We start from the raw sequence: 22,797 nt of genomic DNA, 5'->3' as shown, positions 1-22,797 counted from the left end.
CCATCCAATTGTGCTTCCTTGGTGGGGGATGGATCTGGTCTTTGAATCTGTCTGTGCCGGGTCCAAATGAAACTTAGACACTATACGTTTTGTTATTTGTGGCCGCAAGCTAGGCCAGATGAGGCCGAAATGGCAGCCATATATGTACTGTGAGTAGCCAACACCCCCCCATCAACAGTGAATTTATTCTAGTGGTATAAAATGATATAAGCCTCCAAGTTTTTCTGACATAAATTTATTCATCATCTGCACTGTTTTCGCAAACACAGAGAATGTAACAAATGCTAAATACTCATTTGGAGAATAACGCTTTGGCTCCGTTTTTCCTTAGAAGCCAAACGAGCAGGTCTTACCTGAAGATCTAAGACTGACCCATAGAGAGGGATGTCCGTGGGACTGGGTAATCTTGAACCAAATGTAACTTGACTCACTGTCTTGAGCCGTCCTTTGAAATTTTCTCTATGAGCCCATTTTGGCAATTGTTCTGCACATCGTGAAACAGAAGATTCCTGAAGAGAGGTGAGAAGACAATTGAACTCTTGGCCTGGAGTAAGTGGGCGCTTTTCAGATAGACTGCCTCTTCTCTACAATCAAGAATTATGTGCCCACAGAGCACTGGCTTTTGCTTCTTGGGGGATCAAGCCTGTCTTTGGCATTAGCCAAACTGGAGGTTATCAAACTGCATTGCCCAATTACCCAAAGATGCTCTGGTTGCCTTGGTTACCAAGATATCTGCTGGGTAACCAAGAGGTTTCAGTTGCCCCGGTTACAAAGATGTCCAAATTGCCAGGTTACTGTGCCAAAAAGCCCAGGACGTACCAAAATCTTCTAGGTGGCCCAGCAATAAGAGGTCAAGGTTGGCCAAGTTAACCGGCCCGTGATGCCCTACCTAAACACCCTGACCCACTGACTCCCCGTGCCTAATGCCAGAGAAGTCCCCGGCAAGCAGCAGAGTTGCTCAGGTGACCGTACCAAGTTGCCGTCTCCATCCTCCCTGCTTCACATCAGGTTGCCCTTGGCAACAGCATCCCCTGGAGGGAGGGAAGGAGAGTACCAGCTCAAACCTTCCCCAGCCCTGCCCCACCCTCTTTTTTCAACCAGGCAGCCAATGGGGAGGCTCTGCTGGCTGCCTTTCAGGGTCCCCGCCCAATGGCCTCCCTCCAGGGGCGGGATCCAGGCTGCCTTGATCTTGGAGGGGAAGGTGTGGCTCCTTTCTGTATGAAGCTTCTGGGTGAGCAGAGAGGAGCAGAAGGCAGCGGAGTCTGGGACCGGAGCAGGAAGAGGTACGTGGGGGTGGGGGCAGTGGGGGGGACGTCTGGGGGGCAGGGCAGGGGCTGCAGAAGGAGACCCCAGTGGATGGGGCCCTTAAGAAAGTGAGCATTTGCCAGGATCAGCCTCGCAGATGTTCCTGGATGGTGGAGGCAATGCAAAACTGAACCTAGTGGGCTGGCAGCCAGCGCTGGCTTTCCCCTCGGTGACAAACTCCGATCTTTGGGGTCTGCGTTATCCCAGATCGCTTGCAAGCCTGTTTCTCTGATGCGTCAGAGGCAGCGAGATGGGCTCCTACTCTCTCGGCAACCTGTTGTTTACTTCTCTCAGCGGGACCAGTTGGCAAATGTGCAAAGGGCTTTACGACTCCTTTCTTAAGTGAATTTGGGAGGAAAAACTCAAAGCCGTGCGGTGCCTCGAAGGCCGACAGGTCCCTTCACGAGTCTTTGAGCTGCTCGAAAGGTCTGTGTTGCACCCCAGCACGGGCGCTTTCTGAAGCGGGTAAGTGCGTGTGTGTGCGGGTCTCGGGGAGAAAGTACCAGCCAGACAGTCAAGACAGGAACAGCCTCCTTCAGCCTGGCGCTCTCCAGACGCCCTGCGTTACGTCTCCCATCCAGCATTGTGGAGACCGTGAAATGCGAGCCAAGAAGGTTTTCTATTTACATGCAGGGTGTAGCACAGGAACTTTCTACAGAGAGCTTGTCACATTTTTCCAGTGGATCCAGTCTGGAGATGGAGCGGTGACTGATAAATCTCTTTGTTGAGGTATTTCTGTGCAATTGCTTTTCCCAGCGTAGGGCCTTCCAGATGTGTTAGACGGGAACACATCCAGTCTATCCGGCCACACATCTGGATCGTGAAAAACTCAAGGTGTGCAAATTGGACTCAACCTTTCCTCCGATGTGTCTCCTGAGGAAGAGTTCATGTCTAAGGATTCAGCACCTGTGGGGTTGACTCTTACTTGAAATCATTTCATCTCATTGATTTGTCTTTCAGCCATGAGCTGGAAACTGTCCCCTTTTTCTCCTGGTTTTCACAATTCTCTTCCAGGCTTGGAGGTTCCAGCTGGAGATTGTGGGTTATGTTTTGAAAGGGGGACCTGTAGCATATCAGCCTACTGTTTTGCAAACACGCAGCTTTCTTTCTTAGGAGTTCTAATTTCGTGATGCTTCAGCTGACCTTTTCCAAGAGGCATCTTAAACAGATGGCGTCTGTAACTAAGTTAGCATGTCCTGGTTACACTTTGGACCCCACTTGATTTATGGCATGCATTTTCATGAGTGTGGGTAGAATCAGACAGGGAACGGTCTCTGCTCAAATCTAATGCGATGCAACAAAAATACCTCCGTGCCACCCAAAAGGAACGGAATAGAATAAGTTCCAAGAAGATGCACAGAAATGAGACGGTGTCTTCCGTGCAGGGGATCCAAGCCACAGCGACTGTTTGACTCTGCTTTAATTCCAGTCCTGCAGGCCGATGATCTCCTGCCAAGTTCATGGGGCCAAAATGCCTTTATTCAGCCACAATGTCGTGATCTGAGTGTGAACAAAGATTTGGTTCTTGGGGAACAGGAGGAGAAGTTCCATGCTGAGATTTTGGGGAACTGCTCTGGTGTAGTGGTGCAGCTGTTGAGCAGATCCAAATGTTCAAGTTTACCCCCAGCTATGGAAACGCATCAAGTGTCTTTAAGCCAGTCACTCTCTCAGTTCAGCCTACCTGACAAGCTTCTTGTGTGTCGGTTAAAAAGAAAAAAAACCCTCCCAATATAAGTTGCTTTGAGCTCCAGAAGCAAAGGCAGAACATAAATCTAATAAACTGTTGTGCTAATTTGGGTAAGCCTTGGGGTTTATTTTCCCCTAAGACACTGTTGCTCTCATCTCATGCCATGAAATGCGTTGCAATGCATACAGAAGGCCAGTTGGACCAGAAATCGCAGGGGGCAAATATAACATTTGCTGCTCCCTAGCAGCCACAGGGGAGGCCTGGAGGGATGTTACAAAATCCTGGGCCAAAGTGCAAAAGTTCTGGGAACTCATTTGGAGGGATGCCTGTGAGCATTAATGTGCTATGTTGTCCAAAGTCATGGAGCATCTCATCCATTCACTTTTGGCAAGGCTCCTACTATCAAGTGGTGGAGTAGCCTAGCTCTGATGTCTTGCAGACCCAAATTGGCCCAGGAGGTTTGTCTGATGGTCAAAACCACATGCCCCAGGGCTTTTAACAACAGCTTGATGGGAAAATCTTAGACAGGTCAACCCCTAAACCAGTGTTTCTCAACCTTGACAACTTGAAGACGTGTGGACTTCAACTTCCAGAATTCCCCAGCCAGCATGGCTGGCTGGGGAATTCTGGGAGTTGAAGTCCACGCATCTTCAAGTTGTCAAGGTTGAGAAACACTGCTCTAAACAGCCTGGAGCTCAATACAACCAGCCGCTTGCTTTCATATGCACCAAATTCAGCAGCTAATGACAGAGAAGCACGGCATGATGGAGAAGTTGGCACCCTTAGCATCCTGTTTCCAGCTGCTTCCATGTTCAGTTGCCCAGGAAATCGTGAGACAGTTGGGGAGAGACTCTACAATGTCGTAGGATTGGAAGAGGCCTCAAAGGTCAACTACTCCAACCACGTGCAATGACCCCGTTGCAGCCGCCAATGCCAAAATGTGATGGCAGTGGTGCTCAAGAGACTTTAGGCACTCAAGTATTCCCTTCTAAGAGTGGCGAGCTCTCCATCCCTTCACACAGCTGAAATCGGGCATCTTTTCCTTGTTCCTTCCACCCCCCCAACAGAAGAAGACCTACTAGAGGAAATGGCTTTGTGAGGGACACATGAAGAAGCTGTGAGCATCCCCAGCGTGGGCTCCCAAACTGAACAGAAAAAGAAAACCTTGATGTAATTGTCCTCAAAGGATCCACCTCTTCCCACTCCACCCCCAGAGTTCCAAACAAGCAGACATCATTTTCCAGAGCATCCACCATTTTACAGCAACCCAGATATTCCTCACACTGAGTCACTCTCGACAGTTCAATTAACTGATGTCCTGGGTGTGCCTTAGATCGCCATCTCCTTGCTTAAAATAACGGGTTAAAATCCTGCTGCAGTTCCCACGGAGTCTGAATGATAATAGTCCTTTGAAGAGCCCGTTCCATTCTTTTGTCTTGCCAGTTTAATTTGAACCCCTTCTAGGAAGAGTCTTTCAAACCTTACTTTGCTTTGATGGATGGCGGGGAGAAGGATAACCGCTTTTTATCAGCCAATTTCCTTTTGTGTTTCTTCCTGGGGGCTCAATGTGTCCAAATTCAAAGGAAAGAGCTGCAGTGGGACTGCCTCCCCCCCTCCCTTTGTCAGCTGGCAACTTTAAATGCTGCTTCCGGGCATTTGCAGTCTCCCATTTTATCAGCTTGGGTGGAAAAGTAGAGAAACGCTGGTTGACTCTGAGCAGCAGAAAGGGAAATTTTGAGCAGGACGAAGATGCTTGAAAGGGCACATCTGACATGTTGGAATACCAGGCTCCCGCAATCTGCTGCTTCTCAGCATGTATATTTCTTGCCCATGCTGTAGGGTAGAACAGCCAGCCTTAGAAGTGACAATGAAGACATTGAAGTGGTGGAGAGCTTCTGCCTTTTAGGATCAACCAACAAGAGTAAAGGAAGAAGCAGTCAAGAAATATGCTGCAGACCGGCACTTGGTAGAACAGCCATGAAGGCCTTGGAAAGAGATTCAGATGCCGTGATGCTGTGTAGATACCTACAAGGATCAGAATCATACAAGCCATGGACCTTCTGTGGAAGCTGGACCTTGAAGAAGCAGGATAGCAAGAGTATTGAGACTTTTGAACTTGGCGTTGGAGAAGACTCCTGAGGATACCGTGGACAGCCAAGAAAACAAATGGACCATCAAGCAAATCAGCCCAGAGTTCTCACTCGAGGCACAAATGACCAGGCTCAAATTGTCCTGCTGTGGACACATGATATGAAGACCCAGCTCTCCGGAGGAGGCTCTGATGCTGGGAAAGGTGGACAGAAAGAGGAGAGGAGGACAACCAGCAGCAAGATGAAGGGACTCAGTGACGGCAGTGAGAGGGGCAGGGTTGGAAGAGCTGAAGGACCCAGCTCCTTGAGAAACCGATCATGAGGGAGGACGGGATGACCAACGCCAACGTGGAGGGACTCAGTGACAGCGGCGATGGGGGCACCGCTGGAAGACCGGAAGGACCAGGCTGGGGACGGATCCTCCTGGAGAAAGTCCATCTATGTGGCTGCCAAGAGTCGACACAGACTTGATGGCACGTAATCATCAATCACGTACTACAGCATGCTATAATGCTGGACTAGTTGTGTCCTTCCTGTACATTTGAAATCCCGTGTTTTGGTTCTCCAGAGGGGAGGCCTGTCTTTAGCATCCGAGGCTGTAATCCTTGACTTGAACGTAAATTCTCTCAGATTCAGAAAAGCAGATGTGGATTCCATCGCCCTTTGCAGCTGGAGAGGCATTTTTCCTGTCCTGCCTTGTTGCCAAGGGCTACTGGGGCTGCGAAGGGGATGCAGCAACGTCACAGAAGGGGGCAGGGTCAGAACCTTGGAGCCCTTTTTCCCTCTTCCTTTTGGTTTCCTTGCGGGGGGGGTCTTTCAGTAAAATCGATACCTTCAGACGTGTGGCAAGCAGGCGGCTGACTTTTTGAAACGCTACGCTGGCATCATTCAGAACTTTGAGAACTGAAAATGGGTCTGGATGGCTCCATGGGACCTGCCCACGGGCCAAGGATGCCCCTCCTTTTACTTCTGAGTAGACCCCCTTCGCTGCACCCCAGGGCTCCTTCTCGTTGAGAGCCTTGGACGGAGCTTGCCGGACGTGGCACGTCCGGGGTCAGCAAGGACCTTCCTCTGTTGGCAAACCTGTCTGAGCCAACCCTCGCTGGAAAGGCAGAAGAACTCTAAAGGAGGAGGGTGGTGGGACCCGCAAAGTTGCTTATCGAAATGAGCAGATGGGAGAGAGGCCCCCAGGCGCTCTCTTCCCACACGCTGCAGCGAGGCATTGTCTTCCTCCTGGAACGATACCAGCAGCTTCCAAGTTTGCGGCTATAAATACAGAAGTTAACAAGTGCAACTCAGCGCCCTCCTCTCCTTTATTGTTGAAGGTGACAGCAGGGTGGCCTCCTTCGCTATCAAGGTCTTTCTCGAGATGATGCCAGTTTGTATTGTCAAGGCATCCCTTGGTTCCTTTTATCCAGAGGACCCTTCCTTCCTTCCTTCCTTCCTTCCTTCCCCTCGGTGCTATCTTTGGCTCTCAGAGGGCTCGGCTCATGTGCCTCCTCCTCCTCCCCTTTGCCCCCTCCCCTTTGCGGAAGACCCACACACAAAGGCTTCTCCAAAGCTCCCGGTGAAGGAAGACAGCAGAAGGTGGGAAAGACCTGGGCGGGGGGGGGGCCGCGGCATCAGTTTCTGGCTCCCGACTCGCAACAGCTGCACTTTTCCCACACGATAATTACACGCTTTGGATCCGCTGCAGGAGAATCAGATCATCGTACGGGAGGATGGCGAGGAGGGGGCTGACTATGGCGGGGTCTGCTGCCCACCCTGTTTGGATTCCTCTTGGGGGGAACAGCAGCAATATGACAACAGCAACCGAGCTGGGAGTGGAGGTGGAACATGGACCCAGAGTCCCGTCACACCTGAAAGCTGCATCACTTCTTGTCACATTAGATTTTCCATGCAAAGAACTGGGAGCAGGCAGTGAAAGTGAACTGGTGGTGCATATAACTATGCACGGGTATAAACTCAGTGGTACGAATGTTGCAGTTCTGTATTTTTGTTTTCTTATAGTTTTAACTGTTTTAATTGTATTTTAATGGTTTTCTTTTTAATTGCTTCGATTGTTTGGTTTTGCTATTTTAATTGTGGGCGCTGCCTGCATCCTTAAGAGGGGCAGCTGTATCAATGTAACAAACAAATAAATAAACACCCCCAATTTCTAGTATTTGGTACAGAAACTCAAGGAGCATGGGATTTTGTGTTTGTTTCTTTAAGTCAGTTTCTAGCCCTCATGGCTATGATGTCATGTTTGAATATATAAGGGCAACCCCCCCCCCAAAAAAGCCTTTGCATCTGGAAAGAACCTGCAGAAGTTGTGGGGAGGGGAACAGAGTTTCAGAACTCACCTGCATCTGATCAACACGGGATTGTCCTAAACAGAAAGTATTTAAAAAGCCGGGAAGAATCCAGGAATGCCATTCTGCTTGTTTTTCCCAACTGCAAGTTCTCCGCTGCAAACCGATCCTACCTTCAGCAGAGGCCTTCCCTTCTTAGCCCCTGCAACCCCAGGGGAGGGGAAAGCCTGGCAGGTGAGTTTTGGCCACCTGAGAGGGGCCTGGAGAATCTCCTCTCACCTGGAAGGATGCCTGCCAGTGGCGGGCTCCCTTTTAGGGGGCAGAGCACTCCAGGGGCGGGCTTCCGACCTACCCGGAGGATATTTCTGCCTTCAGGTGCAATCATCTCTCCTGGTTTTTTGCAGGAGACGCTGGCACTTTCTGTCCAAGGGCCTCCCTCTCCCTCTGCGCTCTTCCGTGGGATCCCAGGATGGCAGCCCACGGCGTGGCAGGGCCCGAGTCGGAAGATCTCGAGCAGCGCATCCATCACATCAACAATGAGGTATGGGAAGCGCATCTCCCATGCCCCTTCCTCTTGACGGGATTGCCAGAGGTGGGGAAGAGCCCCGATGGGGCGTTTGGGAGGGCGGGAGTCTCCCGCTTGGCTTCGCCCCCTATTCCTTCTTGCCCACTTTTTACAGGCTGCACGATCTCCAGTTTGTCCTCTTCCTGTGCTTTGGGGTTTTGCCCCCACCTCAGACCTGATCTGTGGTCTTTCTCGCTCCCCCCACCCTCTGTTAAATAAAATGGCAGTATCAGACTGCTCAGCATGGATCAGGAAACTGCTGTTAAGGATCGTCAGGACTCCTGCACGTTTAATTAATATTTTCCTCCTTTGAAAGGAGCAGCTTCCTGAGCCCCTGACTACATCCTATTTCACAAAAAGTGGGAGCGTGACTAGTGAATAACTGGTTAATTGCTTCTTGGTTGTCCCCTAATTACCGAGTTGCTTGTTTTATCTATTCTTATTTTCCTATTAGCAGAATGGTGCCTCTTTTTTTTTAATAAAAGGAGAGAAAAAAAGAAATTTGTAATTAAAGCCGTCCAATTACAGGGCAATTAAACAGCAGTTTAATCAACAGTTTACTAGTCATGTCGCTGCCACGCTGAACAAATAACAATTAATGGAGAGGCCTCCAGCAAAAAGCTTCTAATTAAAGTTTCAGGAGACCTTTCTCTTTACCTTAGAGATTGAAAGCCACGGGGAAGGTCAGTGATGAATTCCAGAGTACTTTATTAAGTGCTAGGCAGGCATTTAAACGGCTTTAATTCCTCTGCCATTTTCCTGAAAGCACAAGTCACACTTTTATTCAACGTCTTCTCTGTTTTATTTCTATCTTTTGCTTCTAAGTTAGCAAAAGCCAGTGTCCCTTGGGGTCTACCAGCTTAGCTTCTGGCTACAGCCATACAATCAAAGCCCCACCACCATTAAATATATATATATATATATATATATATATATATATATATATATATATAATGATGCCTGTAAAAAAGGGGCAGGAATTTGATAGCATGGTGGGGGTCCCCATTTTGACATTTTTGACCCTTGGATAAAGAAGTGGTGATAGCTTCTCAGATGGGTGAGCAGAGCCACAGAGAGACCTTGTGGACTCATGGAGATCTAAGAAACATTGGTGGGCTTGGCGGATGGTTTCATTCCCCTGTTTTTGGTGGACATTGCTCTATTCTGCGTCTTTGAGAAGAGCAGAAAGGCGATGGCAGAGCCATCTGTTGCCTCCTCGTCCCTCCTGCATGAGCACCAGCAAAGAGGTCCCCCCCTCACAAGCCCTGGATTGCAGGATGCTGGCGTAAACGGTCCTGTGTTCATTGTCTCCCATCACACGGTCAAAGAGCAGGATGACTTAGAACAAAAAGCTATTCAAGCTGTAAATTCCCCATCTCAGATGGAGTGATAGGTTTGTGTTCACGCGGAGCGGACTGAGTTGGACACGGCCGTTTTCTTCGTGTACGTAAATGGAGGGTGAGTGTGCAGAATGGGCGTATCTCTCACTGCTGTCGAATAATTACATACTTCAGTGTTGTCCAAACTTGGCCACTTTAAGATGAGTGGACTTCAACTCCCAGAATTCCCCAGCCAGCATGGCTGGCTGGGGAATTCTGGGAGTTGAAGTCCACTCATCTTAAAGTGGCCAAGTTTGGACAACACTGACATACTTCTTTGAAGTGGAAGGATGAGCGTAGGAATGATATATTTTTCCTCCACATAAAATTTGAGTCAGATGAGTTGTTCTTACTTTGCAGCAAATGTTAAAGGGTCTTGAAACTGCAACCCAGTCAACATTTGTTCTAAGCAGAGATATCTGGACGTGGCGAGCACCCATGTCAGAAATGTCCTAAATTCTGATCGGAAAGAGAAGTGAGATAAGCACTGGACTAGCATGCAGAGCAGGTGACCTGAAATACTTCTTCTTCCCAAAATGCATAACTAACTTTCAGAGCTCACTGCCGCAAGCCCTTGGGTTGACCGCTGGCTCGCGTAGACCAAGTCACGAAGGAGAATTCTGATGATTCCATGAAATCTCCTCTTCTGGAAGCACTCAGCTTCTGAACTGTAGATGCCGAGCACAAATAATGGCAGGATTTTTCCTTTTGCGATCAGCCTGGGCGTCCTGGAAGCACCTGGACTGCTTTAGAGCTGATTAAACATGACCTTTTTCGGTTAGCTTCCAATAAATGAGAAACATACGCAGAGTTGGTAGCAGAAGCTGACCCTTTAAAAAAAGGTACCTATTTAATCAGAAATTTTGGAATTTCTGCAATGGGTATTCCAGGATTCCTAGTTGGAAAACAGATTTTTTTTTTTTAGTCCAGCCCTCTGAAACAGACCTTACAGAAGGAGAATTGTTGACAGCGACTGTTTTTCTCTCATAATATTGCATTCTTTTCTACCCTTCTGCAGTCTTTGGAAAGCACCAGACGGATGCTGCAGCTGGTAGATGAGGTAAGAGAGAAACAGAGGAAGTCATGAATGGCTCTTTTATGACTAGCTAGCAGGGATCACTTGGGATAAACTGAGACTCCTGCTTTTTAAAATTCTAGCCAAGCCATTGTTCATTCTTGTTTATTCTTTCGTTTTCCAACAGAGCAAAGATGCTGGGATTCGAACTTTGGTTATGCTGGATGATCAAGGGGGTAAATTCTGAGGCTTGAAGATGGATTTCTTGCAGTGTGAAAATTGCTGGATTATCCCAACTTACTAAACTGTCATTTCTTTAACCATGGTTCATAGGATGAATCCGACTGGTTGCATTCGCCCCGTAATGCTCAACCCTAAGCGGTGTTTTATAAACCACAATTATACCACACACTCAATCAAACAAGCCACATAATGGCAGCGTAAAGTTTGAATGTGCTCATTGCTCGCGCATGCTTCTTTCAACATTCTTCTATACCACCCCAGTTGCATGGTTCTGGGTGGCGCACAGCTGATCAGCCGAAAAAAGCGAAATAAATTCAGGCACATCATAATCAGCTAATAACAATAATACTATACATCGGTAATAGAATAGGCTAGGAGGATTACATTAGAGAGGGCTTGAGAAGGTGGGAGGGAGACACATTGCTCTGCAATAATTTAAAAATACAGCAGAGAAGATGCACGTCGGGCAGAAATTCTGCTTAGAAGGTGGATGGAAAACAAGCAGCAGTCAAGGGGAGCATTCAGACATGGGGCTCTGCTGGCCAGACTTGCGCATCCGAGTCGGGTGTTGACTAATGCGGGATCAGGGGCATCCAGGGGGGGCGGTTTCAAAGAGTCAGGAGGGTGGCATTGACCGATGCGTGTTGCAGAGCCCCAGCTGCATGACTGCAGCCACCACCTTGGCCCCTTTGACCCAACCCCCTCCCCTGCGGATGCCCTCCCGATGCCCCTTGAGGGCCCTCCCGGAGCCACGTTCTCACGGTCTTGCCTCTCCCCCTCCTCCTGCTCAGAGCAGCTGGACCGCATCGAGGACGGCTTGGACCAGATCATCCAAGACATGAAGGAAGCCGAGAAGAACCTCAGCGACATGGCCAAGTGCTGCGGCCTTTTCGTCTGCCCTTGCGCCAAGTAAGTGCTTGGGCGACAGCGCCGGGGTTGTCGCAGGCAACTCTTAAGCCGGGATTCATGGGTTGACCACGAGGTGTTCCATAAGCCACGGCAATCTTGTCTGCGTGGGACTCTAATCAAATACGCCATCTTATGGAGCTGTGCACGAAGCAGATCGATGCGAGTCCTTCCTGGGTTGGACCCGGGTGCTTTGGGCATGTATTTCTGCCCTCGCCAAGGAGCATCTGGTGTTTGCAGATAAACTGCCCTTGGACAAGGAGACTCTTCTCATTCTCCCTGCGGTGATTTGCCAGGCTTTCCTTCATGGATTTCTTCTGCTCTCTCGCACTCCCAAGAAGAGACTCTTGCGATTTCCTTCTGCAGGAGTGTCTGCAGGGCTGGGAGGGGGCTCAGATGAGTCGGGGACAGGGCTTGGGTTGTGTGGCGGTGACTGCCATCTTGACGTGTTCGACCCCCATGGAGCCCCTTGTCATCTAGCATGGAGCCTCAGTGATGGGGCGAGCACGGATGAGAGCGGAGGCGCGCTTTTCTTTTCCAACATAGGTTGAAGAACATCAAGGCCATGGAGGCCAGCAAGGCCGCGTCTGGCAATGCCCAGGACGTGGTTTCGCAGCAGCCCATCATGATGACGGCGGGGACCCAGATGATGATGAGCGGCCCCTTCATCCAGAGGTAGGTGCGGGGTTCTCTTTCCAGGGCGGTGGAGGAGAAGGGGCGAGAAGCTAACCAAACCTGCAGGTGCACGCACACTCACACACTCACACACATGACCCTAGTGTGAAGGGTGGAAAGGAGAACCCAACCCTTTTGGGAGGCTGGAGAAACGAGCTGAAAAGAGCAGAAGGATGTTCAAGAGGGCCACAGGCAAGCTCCTGTCCTTGGGAACGCCCAAGCCAACGCGCCAGGGGAGCCCCGGCTTGCCCAGGTGAAACGGATCTTGCATCAACCCAAAGACGAGCCGGTAGCGGGAGAGGGTTGCAGAGCCAAGGCGCTTCCGTTTTCAGCTGCACCAACCACAGTAATATCGGGGAGTTCTAGGTCCCCTCTCTTTGGGTTGATCAGGCCCTTCCTTGAGTTCTGGATGTTCCAGAAGAAAAGTTCTAGACTTGAGAAGAGCTCAGACCCATGGAAGGGCAATGGCATGATCAAGGGTCTGGAAGTCTCAGTCCTTTGGGAGGAGACCGAAGGATCTGCCTGTGTTTGGCCTCAAGAAGAAGAGGAGGTTGATGGAGCTCAGAGAGCTCTTCGGGCACGTGAAAAAGTGGCTCGGGGAAGAAGAAGAAGCCTTGTTTTCCCCCATCTCAGAGCGGAATAATCCGCTTAAGTTACAGGAAGGCGGATTCTGGTTGAGCATTAGGCAGAACTCCTTGCTGAGTTTCAGACAGAGGCTGGACAGCCAACTCTTGGAGATGTTTTAATTTGGGCTCCTGCTTCCACTCGAGGGCCTCAAGGCTTTTTCTAACTGGAGAGGGATTTAATTTTTCCTGTTTATGGGTGGCTTTGTGGGAACAGGAAAGGAGGGGGGAAAGCAGACCCTTCCACAGAATTCCCAAATTAGGGCCCCTCCAAATGTGTTGGTACTACATCTCCCAGAGTTCCCAGCCAGTCCAGTGCATCTGGTAGGCCTCAGGTTGTGAAAGAGTTAGAGATGATTTTGATACGATTTGCTGAGCCCGAGTTAGACCTTGGTGTGAGTGTGTGTGTGTAAGAGAGAGAGAGAGAGAGAGAATCATGCAAGTGTGCACGCTTTTCCTTTGGTTAAACGTTGTCAGTGGACTTCACTCTTAAAACTCTTAAGGAAAATTCAGCCTTCCTGCAAACTGAATTTCCAGGCCATGTCTTGAGTTTGCTGTAAACCGTGTTAATGTTATCGACTGTTTGCAAGCTCTTATGTTCTTATCAACCCCTTGTGAGCATATCTGTTATGAGGCTGTTATACTGAGATATGTTCCCAAAGATTTGTCATCAGTTCTGTACTTTTAAACAAATTTTTTTAAAAATCCCTTTTTGAGAATGAGCCAGCCATTGAAGAGGACACGTCCCCTTTTATTTAGACATGCACAAGCAGACGGACAAAACATAGCTGATTATGCAGAGACACATCTAGTACACTCCTTTGAGGACAAAGAGTCCTGCACTGTATGTGCGCGCACACACACACACGCACACACACCCCATCTCAGGAGTGACTGATCCGAATGTAAGTGAGAAACAAACAGGGGAAATGTGTATCTACCCCCTGTGGAGGCATACGTGTGCACAGGGGGCCACAGGATGAGTTGTGCAAATGCCAATTATTGCATCAAAATTGGGACATAAATACGTAAGGGCAGGGTTATGCTCTGTGACAGCACTGCACATGTGTTATCACGCATCAGTGGGGCTTCTGTGGACATTGCTGCATGGAGGCTGGCAGTTAGAGACCAGAACCAGGACTGTGATTCATACAGAGACACAGCAAAGGCTTGGGACTTTTATTGCTTGAATTTATTGGTCATGCCATGCTGACACGAGCGGGCTTGTAGCCTGGGAACCCTCACTTTAAGAGTCCAAGAACTGGGTCTTGTGGAAGCCCGAGCTCAGAATCGGTTGTGCTCTTCCTTCTGGTCTTTGCACATGTGCTCTTGCTCAGGATAATGAAAGACGACGTGGAGGATGAGATAGAGCAGAATTTGACCCAGGTGGACAGCATGCTGAGCAACCTGCGCAGTATGGCGGTGGATATGAGCAACGAAATCGATGTCCAGAGCAAGCAGGTGGACAATATCAAAGAGAAGGTGAGCGATGCACTCAGCCATGATTAAGATACAGTTAAAATTATAACAGAAATGTAGATGAGTTTCTGCATCCAACTTTATACCTTGAATAAACGATGCAGATGAATGGCTTTCCCCTCCCCAAGTCCTGCCTTGCCTATTTTCCACACGTTCCCGTCAACAACCTGCAAAGCCCGCAAGGTTTCCTCGTTCATTGGGCATCCAAGCTTTAGGGCTCTTTTCTTCAAGCCTTTGTGTAGGCAGTTCAACAATGCCTCTCTCTCCCCCTCTCCCTACTCCACCTGCAAGCCACGGTCCATGTACCTAGCTGCAAGATGCTGCATGCGATCACTTCACCATTCCAGCTTGCAAAAGGCTTTTAAAGGCAACAGAGGAATGGCATCTTTGCAGCCGGGAAATTTTTTCTCATAGCAACTTCTTAGCTTTTTGGGGGGACATGTATTGAAGATAGGAGTGGGGGTGAGGGAGAGAGGATAGTATTGTTTAATTTCTCTTTTATGTGAAGTGGGGCCGAGGGGGCGTTGGTGCTGCAAAGCCAGCAGCACCAGTGCACTGATTGGGTGGCCTGTTCTGCCCTGTTCTATGAATTTGATGGAGGTGGGCACAGGTATTCTTCCTATTCTCAGTGTTTCAATGGGAGCTGGAGCGAAGATAATCAGAGGTCGCTTGCAAACGATTGCGATGGGGAAGTACCTACCTGTTTCAAGTATGCTGCTGTGGCTATTTCTTGATTCAGCAGCAGAGGGCACCGTTGCTTTATTATTTAAAAAGTAAAGGCTTCCTCGGGCTCAGCTGATGATTAAGTTGACCAACTTGGAAGTGGTTCTCCTCACCGCTTCTGAGATATTTTTCCACAGGGGCGTCTGCAGCAAAGCACATCATCGCTCTGCACAAGCCTCTCTTTGATGTGCCTGTGTCAGGTCAGCACTGCGGGGCTGGGCTTGCACGGTGACCTCGCTGCATGGGCATTTGGTCCCTTGCTTGCCAGCAAAAAATAAGCCAGGCAGCCCGGCCGGCTTGTTTTCTGCTGGTAAGTGCAACGACTGCCCAAGAGAGGCTACCCGCCGCCTGATAATGCCGGATTGTGTTTTGTTGGCGAGGACTGATTAAAGCACATTTTAAAGACGTTTTGCTGCCCTCTGCTTGGATTTTTCAAACCTTTTCTGGGAATCAAGTTATGCACATGCCCCTGCCCCATAGATAGCCCAGGGAGGAGCAGCATCTGTTTCAGCAGCGGCCTGGGCAGTCTGTGGGGACCACGGGGAGCTCCCTTGACCCCAGCACGCGTCTTCTTCTTCTCCTCCTCTCCAGGCCATTGCCAACGTGATCAGCATCAACGAAGCCAACAACCAGACCACCAAGATGCTCAAGAAAGCCTGAGGCCACTTCCACCCCTCGCTACCCCTGCCCCACACCTTCGCAAAATGCAACAACCGTTACCGACCTCTTCTGCCCTAAGCTCCGGAGTGGGTTCGTTCCAACCCGAGCGGTTTCAATCAAGTTTCCTGTGTGAATCTCATCCATTTTCCGAACCAACATGCATGCTTAGAGGTTGCTAAAGTGCCGCCCAAGTGAACGGCAAGCCTTTAGACCGGGGAGGGGCCTAACCCAAGCTTTGGCTCTGGTGGGGTCACGCCTCCCCTGGCTTTCTCTGTGCGTCCGCAAAAGAAGCCACAGAGCCCAATGTTCGCCTCTTTAGCGGCTAAGGTGGCAAACCGGAAGCCCCTTGCTGGAGAGCACATCCCGCTGACGGAGGAAGGAACCGTCTCTGGATAGACTGGGACCGATTTGGCTGCTTCGGTGATTCCCCACGGGGAAGAGCTGGGAGCTGCTGTTTTTCAGCCAGGTGGGAAAATAAAGGGCCACGCAATCTGGCTGAGCGCAGCCCCGAATGTTTCTGAGTGGGGAGCGGGAGGCTACAGAGCCTGGCGAGTTGAAGAGCCTTGGAGGGAAGCTGAAGGTCCTCCGTACGGAGACGGGGCGATCGATCGTAGCGAGAGGCAGGGAAAGATCTCCTCTGGGGCGTCGACCCGACGATGCGGCCAGAGGTGCGTCCGTAAAAACGAACGCCCCAGCAGGTTGATTTGTTTATTACGCTTCGCCCAGCCTTCCCCAAGCTGAGGTCCCCCAGGTCCATCCCAGGCAACAGCAGCTCTAGGCTGACCCATTGACAGGGCCCTGGACCGGGGAAGGTTGGCCCGGCCCGGCCCGGCCTGGCCCAGCAGCGACTTTGGCCTGACCGTGCCGACCAGACCGAGGAGACGGGCCTGGGCCGTAAAGCGCAAGACGGCACCCTCAGTGTCCAGCCCGCGCACACCTGCAAATGTGGCTTGGCTTACATGTCGCCGTGGATGTCAACGTGCCTGTTTCTGTTTCTCGTTTCGTTTCTAAACCTGTCCTGACTTTGAATGTGAGTGATGGTGCAACAAAGTGGGTTTTAAAGTCCAGGCAAATCATTCTGTTTGTTCTGTTGGTTTATTCGTGTTTCCACACGGGCCGGGCACACGCGCGCTGTTTTGAAGAACGCTTCCTTCGGCCTCTGCGGGTCTGGCCATTCCTCTCCCCCAAACAGCCTTTCCTCTTCTCTGCTTCCGGGGGCTTTAAGCAGGAGCAGCAGCAGGGGTCGGGGTGGGGGGTCGGGGGGCTCCGTGCTGGCAGCTCCCGGCTTCCTTCTCAATGCTGCTTCTTGGGTTTTCCAAGGAGGTACAAGGAATAGACGGCGTAGCTGGTGGCTGGGGAAGAACGTCGAGAAGCCGGCTGAGCGGACTGGCGTGGCGGCTCAACCCCTCTGCTCGGACCTCAGAGATGCTGGGGAGAAAAGCCCCCTGGGGGCCCCCTGGCCTTTTCCGCTGAGCCCAAACCCCTGAACTGGGAGGAGCTGGATTTCTGTTACGGGTGGGTGTGTGCGCGTTTGTGTGTGTGTGTGTATGCAGGCTATACGTAAAAGTGCTGTGAGTTGAAGCAATGTGGCTGTGGCGTGAATCCTTTTCACACGAACCCGCTTCTCTGGGGAACCCCCCTTTTTTTTCTCCCTCCCCCTTTCACAGAGGACGGGGCCACGGCCCAAACTTCCACTGTTTCTGTATCATTTTCTCATGTTGTCCCTCAGTCCAGCTTGGTGTCCCGTCTCTGGCTTTGCAATGGAAGTGCCCTGAGAGTCACCTCTTGTCCCACTGGGGTTAGGGTTTAATTGTCATTTCTTCATCCTCATCGCCGTCAGGAGGAGAACTACTCAAGGGGAACAGAAATTGACAGTCCCCCATCCCTGCTGAGGCCGAGCAGAAAGCAATGCCACGGGACCGGCCTACAGAAGGGAATCTCATTTAACCCTCCCGGGGCCCTTTGCTGAATGCAACCATGATAATGGAGGAAGGGCATTGCTAAAGACGGGGGGGGGGGTCTGCAGGGGGTGTCACAGAAACTCAAGACCGGGGCTGCGACGGTGTGATTGAAGCTCTGCCTGCTATATATGCGCAAGGCATCTTGACTTTTTTGACCACGCTCTGCGGACACCCTGAGTTGGACAACGCGCTCCTGTTTTAATTCCGGTTCACAGTAAAACAGCAATGCCTTTGCCAGCTTGAAAGCTGCAAGAAAGTTTGGATGGCCAAACGCATTGAGACTTGGTTGAAAGTACAGCACCGATCCAGCTGACCAGGGTCAACCAGTTTCTCTGGAGATGCTTTTCATCCTCCTGGAGCTGAAGGTTTTAGCAGTGGCTTCTGCCACGTTCCAAGACCCACGGTTTGAAGGGGACGGCTCTCTGTATGTTGACTAAGAAATCAATCTTTTCTGAACAACTGGAGTTTCCTACTGTATAACTATGTGGAATCAAGAGATGGGAGGGTAGATATCAGGGTTTCTCAACCTCAGCCACTTTAAGATGGGTGGATGTCAACTCCCAGAATTCCCCAGCCCATGTGTGGGCTGGGGAATTCTGGGAGTTGAAGTCCACCCACCTTAAAGTGGCTGAGGTTGAGGAACACTGGTATATATGCTAGTTAATTAGATGCCATCAAGTTGGATCCAGCTCCTGGTAACTGTAAGGACAAATACTCCTCATTTTGACCTATCTTTAATCGCAAAACAATTTCCACTATTCAGGGTAAGAAATCTACACTTCATTGCATCCTACATTAAACAGTACACCCTTTGAGAATGTCAGTGTCAATTGCTAGAAGGGGTGTGCAGGCGGGTGTGGGTATAAATAGGGGCTGCTCCCTGCTTAGAGCCGAAATACAAATGGATGCATCCCCAGAAGATGGTTGACTATCCCTGCTTGAAGACATCCCAGGATCTGGAGGGGAAACTGGTTCTACTCCTAAATCAATCTTACTATTAAGATTTTTCCCCTAACATTCACTTAGGGTAGTATTTCTCAACCTTGAGAACTTGAAGATGTCCGGACTTCAACTCCCAGAATTCCCCAGCCATCATGAAGTCCAGCTATCTTCAAGTTCTCAAGGCTGAGAAACACATACTGTTTTCCTGACCCTTAAGGCTATTACTTTGCATCCAGCTGCTGGACCGATAAAGAACATCTCAAGGTCTTCTGCCTGACAACCCTTCGGGTATTTGAGGAGCACAACTGAACCTGCCTTAGAGCGAAGCCTATCAAGATGTTCCCTCAGTCTCGTCTTGTAGGACTCTGTTTCTGATTTCCTGATCATTCGCAGCCAAAGGCAACATGTTGGGGACAACAGCTGAGCTAACTGAGGAACACAGCCCACCGTCCTGACTTTGCACATCCCCAAATTATTTTTGGCATGTTTCCTTAAAAAAGGAGAAAGTTCTCCGCAGGGGGTGCCCATCTGTTACCATTGCGTTTGATTCCACACTTCCTTTGGTCTTGCCTCAAGGGGAAGTGTGCAACTTCTATTTTGGGCGGCCAGCAGGCATGTCTGCAGGGGACATGATGCACAGGACAAACGTGCGAAGCTCCGATTGCACCATCGTGGCCGCCATCTTGACGTTTTGATCCCACCCTGCAGACACCCCTGATTGTCACCATGAAAAGGGCTGTTTTGTTTCGGATCTGTCTGTGCTCTCTTGGGAAAAGCAAGAGCTCAAATACTGCTCTTGCCAGAGGACAGGATCAGCAGAACCCCTTCTTTGCCTTCCCCACGACCCAAAGCAGGGCTAGATAGACATGTCCTTCTGCTCTCCTCAATTCCAGGGGAGATGAATCTGCGAGGCACCCTGAGTTCCTCTTTCCTCCAGGGAGGGAGGCTGAGGGATCCTCCTTGCAACCTGGGCTGGACGTCTCCCAGGGGAGTCTGCAGAGGGTGTCAAAACGTCAAGATGGCAGTCACGCCCACCATCTTGATTCTTCTGACCAACCCCCCACACACACACACAGGCCCCCTACCTTCCTGCACCAAAGCGATGCTGGGGGATGCTCGAATTCACTTACCCAAGGTTGCGATGGCCATGGTGATGCGATACAGCACGACATCGGTGGTCCCCCTTTTCAGATGCACAGGCAAATCATTGTCCACCTAGGGGGAGGCACAAGAGTCCCACTTAATTAGGCCCTGGTCCCTGAGCAGCCCCTTTTACTATAGCTGCCCGAGGGGGCACATCTGGAATGCAGAAAGCAAGTTCTTGCCACACAACCCTTATCCTGCCATTCATTAAAAAAGTCTCCTGTGGTGTGGAGAGGTTTTAGCTAATGTCAAAGCAATATTTGTGCCAGAAGGCAAAGCAGCTGGCGCTCTGATGCCCGTGGCCCTAAGGCTTATTTGAATCTGCTTTGCTGGCCAACACCGACTCTTTCTCGTACCGTACACGTATACTGAGCAACAGTGCAACGTGGAGGCCATAAAGCAATTGCTGCCATCGGGCAAGTCCAAACTAGCGGTCAGGACACCGTAGACCCGTCCCGCGATTGACCCTTTGCTGCCGGGTCGTATGAGTTGCCCCTGCCGTTGAAGGAATTCTCCATTCTGTGGCTTTGCACGTTCAGTGCTCTTTCTTTCAAAGGTTTTTGGGCTGGAGCTTCCTTTTGTACGTGTTGGCTTTCAAGGTTAGGATGTCTGGGTTTACACACGCACACACCGGTAGCTCTGTACCAGCCCTTTGGGTAACATTCAGCAACTCCACCTCTTGGTCCTTTCTAATGCAGTCCAACTCCCTGTTCCCTCGGTTTTCAGCACCTGCCCTGTTTCCCTCTGCATATATTCTTGCAGGGGGTCTGATAGAGACTCACTCCAGCCCCAAGGCGGGGGACCTTTTTCTGGGTCCGTGAAATATTTCTGAACCATACCCAAATGGGACGAGCCTGTACAACATGCTGAGTTTCCCACTAAAAATGTCCAAGCCTTATCTAACAGTAAAACCAATTGCATTTAGCACGTTGGACAAATGCAGCAGCTAGAGTTTTAATTCATCTGAATAAATGTGTTGGGAACAGGGCTGGTCCAAGACAAGAAGTGGAAAGACAGAAATGTGCATTCCCTTTGGAGATGCTAATTTGTACGAGCAAGGCCCAATCATGTCATCCAAGACTAACCATGAACTGTACGGTTCCATTCACTTTTGCTCCTTAAACTTTCTATTAGATCAGTGTTGTCCAAACTTGGCCACTTTAAGATGAGTGGACTTCAACTCCCAGAATTCCCCAGCCGGCTGGGGAATTCTGGGAGTTGAAGTCCACTCATCTTAAAGTGGCCAAGTTTGGACAACACTGTATTAGATAAACTTTAGAACATGGCGATAGAAACTGCAGACAGAAGAAACTTAAGCCACATGAAACCCTGGGTCTGTAGGCATCCATAACACGCCACTCTGATGTCAGACTGACCTCACATGCGTCATCACGTCGTTGTACAAACTGCAGTTATGCATATGAATCATGATGTCTGATGCAAGCAGGCAAGAGCATGAAGAGGCTAGGCTGCATACGTCATCCCCCTCCCCCATGGATGCCAGTGCCTGTAGCCAGACATTAATTTAAAATATTTGTCATAAGGGCACCTGCAAGGCGGGTCAAAGTGGCAAGATGGCAATTTTGCGGCTTTGTAAGCGAAGCCTCGCTTTTTAAAGGAGTTACGCAGGCCATCCAAGTGAGAAGGGAGGGGGGTTTCTATCGCGTGGGGGCAGGTCCCAGCTCAGCTTCCTGACACTCAGCTGAGCATCGCAGTTGCTAATAGACCAACGGTTGTCTGGATGCAGCCACTTTCTCACCTGGAAGAGCTTCTGGTATTCAGGAACTTTGTTTTTCAGCTGCCGGGCGGAGGTGGTGAAGCATCGGAGGGACTGTGCGTGAGCCACCGAGCCAAAAGAGAGGAAAGGTATCATGAAGACTTGGGCCAGGAAGTCAGTCAGTCTCTCTCTCTCTCTCTCTCTTTACAACATTCAGCAAGGAGAAGTTGTGGGAGGCGCTGATCCCATCGCTCGGTTGGTACCAGCCAAGTCGAGACCACAAAGCGCCACCAGTGGCCAGTATCCCGACCATGGGAAGCCTTCCCAGCCCACCCCGTGTTACCATCACAGGCATCTGGATCCCTTCCCATTTACTTTCCCGCCATCCCCACGTCTCACCCTGCCCCTGGCCTGGCCATTCCAGGAGCATTTGAAAAATGAAAAGCCACCTGGTCTCTCGGGACCCTCGCTCGGATTGGTGGCAAAGGTTGGCAGCCCCTTGAGTGGGGGACCGTCGCGAAAAATCACTTCCTTTCGGTACATCCTCCGGGTCAAAAAAATGTGGCCACAGGAGCAGTTGATGAAATCAGCAGCTGCCCGTGCAGTTTCTTTTCTGATGTGGGCACAGGGTGCGTGAATAGCAGAACCAACCCTTTCGGGTGGTTGGGAAGGTGAACTGAACAAGTTTGCCAGGAAATCACAAACTCTGAATAAGTCAGAAGGAGCTATAAACGGGTTCGACTGAATCAGCTGCACTGCGTTATTCTTTCAACTTCTGCTTTGCGGCAGAGACTGTGACTGAAAACACACCCACCCACACCCACACATAAATCCTGGGGGACCAAAAAGCACAAGGTGAAACTTCCACCTTTCGAGATTTGCAGATGCTGCCAGCTGTCTGGCCGTCCACCGTGGAGACGGTGGCCAGAGCAGTCCGACCTATATCCGGAGCGACCGCAAAGAGACCCCGTCACCCCTCCAGAACGTTGCTTGGGTTCATTGCCCAGCCAAGAATCGCCTGCGGGTCGCCTTGGCTCAGCAGCTGGGATCGGCCATAAGCAACCGAGGGGAGGGGACCCTAATCAGCAGTTCCTTTCCCTGAAGCTCTGTTTTTACCAGCAGGGATCTCATTTTCTCCCGCCTGCTCCTCTCTTGTTTTCTCTTCTGCTCCTTGTCGGCTTGACCTCTGCTGGGCCCCTCCAAGGATATTGCTCAGCAGCACAAAAACAGCTGACGGGGGCGGAGGCGGCTGGAATTTTGCTTGTCCAGCTGCCAGGAGTAAGGGAAGCGGGGAAGGTCAAAACACTGGTTGCAACCCAGCTGCCCTGGATTCGAAGGCTGGGGGGCAAGGGAGGGGGAGGCGGGTCTTTCCATGGGGCCCTAGTTAAAG

The 22,797-nt window shown here is 50.5% G+C and overlaps 2 protein-coding genes across 2 annotated transcripts; one reads left to right on the top strand and one right to left on the bottom strand.

Moving 5' to 3' along the window:
* The first annotated feature begins 1,229 nt into the window (after window positions 1-1,229).
* On the top strand, window positions 1,230-16,708 carry LOC103050938 (synaptosomal-associated protein 25-like). The gene is made up of 8 exons (XM_088139731.1): window positions 1,230-1,283; window positions 7,781-7,917; window positions 10,339-10,380; window positions 10,523-10,571; window positions 11,370-11,487; window positions 12,031-12,159; window positions 14,120-14,264; window positions 15,576-16,708. The coding sequence occupies exons 2-8, from the start codon at window positions 7,846-7,848 to the stop codon at window positions 15,642-15,644; spliced, it is 624 nt and encodes a 207-aa protein (XP_087995857.1). The 5' UTR covers window positions 1,230-1,283; window positions 7,781-7,845; the 3' UTR covers window positions 15,645-16,708.
* A 12-nt stretch (window positions 16,709-16,720) lies between these two features.
* On the bottom strand, window positions 16,721-22,673 carry COX7A1 (cytochrome c oxidase subunit 7A1). The gene is made up of 4 exons (XM_088139730.1): window positions 22,524-22,673; window positions 21,450-21,521; window positions 19,678-19,762; window positions 16,721-16,996 (listed from the first exon to the last, which is right to left on the bottom strand). The coding sequence occupies exons 1-4, from the start codon at window positions 22,536-22,538 to the stop codon at window positions 16,938-16,940; spliced, it is 231 nt and encodes a 76-aa protein (XP_087995856.1). The 5' UTR covers window positions 22,539-22,673; the 3' UTR covers window positions 16,721-16,937.
* Window positions 22,674-22,797: the final 124 nt, after the last annotated feature.

The sequence above is a fragment of the Python bivittatus genome, unplaced genomic scaffold, assembly GCF_059951505.1.
Source record: "Python bivittatus isolate LINGU-HERP-01145 unplaced genomic scaffold, Pbiv_v1 ctg000310_np1212, whole genome shotgun sequence".
Lineage (NCBI taxonomy): Eukaryota > Metazoa > Chordata > Lepidosauria > Squamata > Pythonidae > Python > Python bivittatus.
The sequence above is the reverse complement of the archived record's forward strand: the minus strand, read 5'-3'. Positions and strand labels throughout refer to the sequence as shown.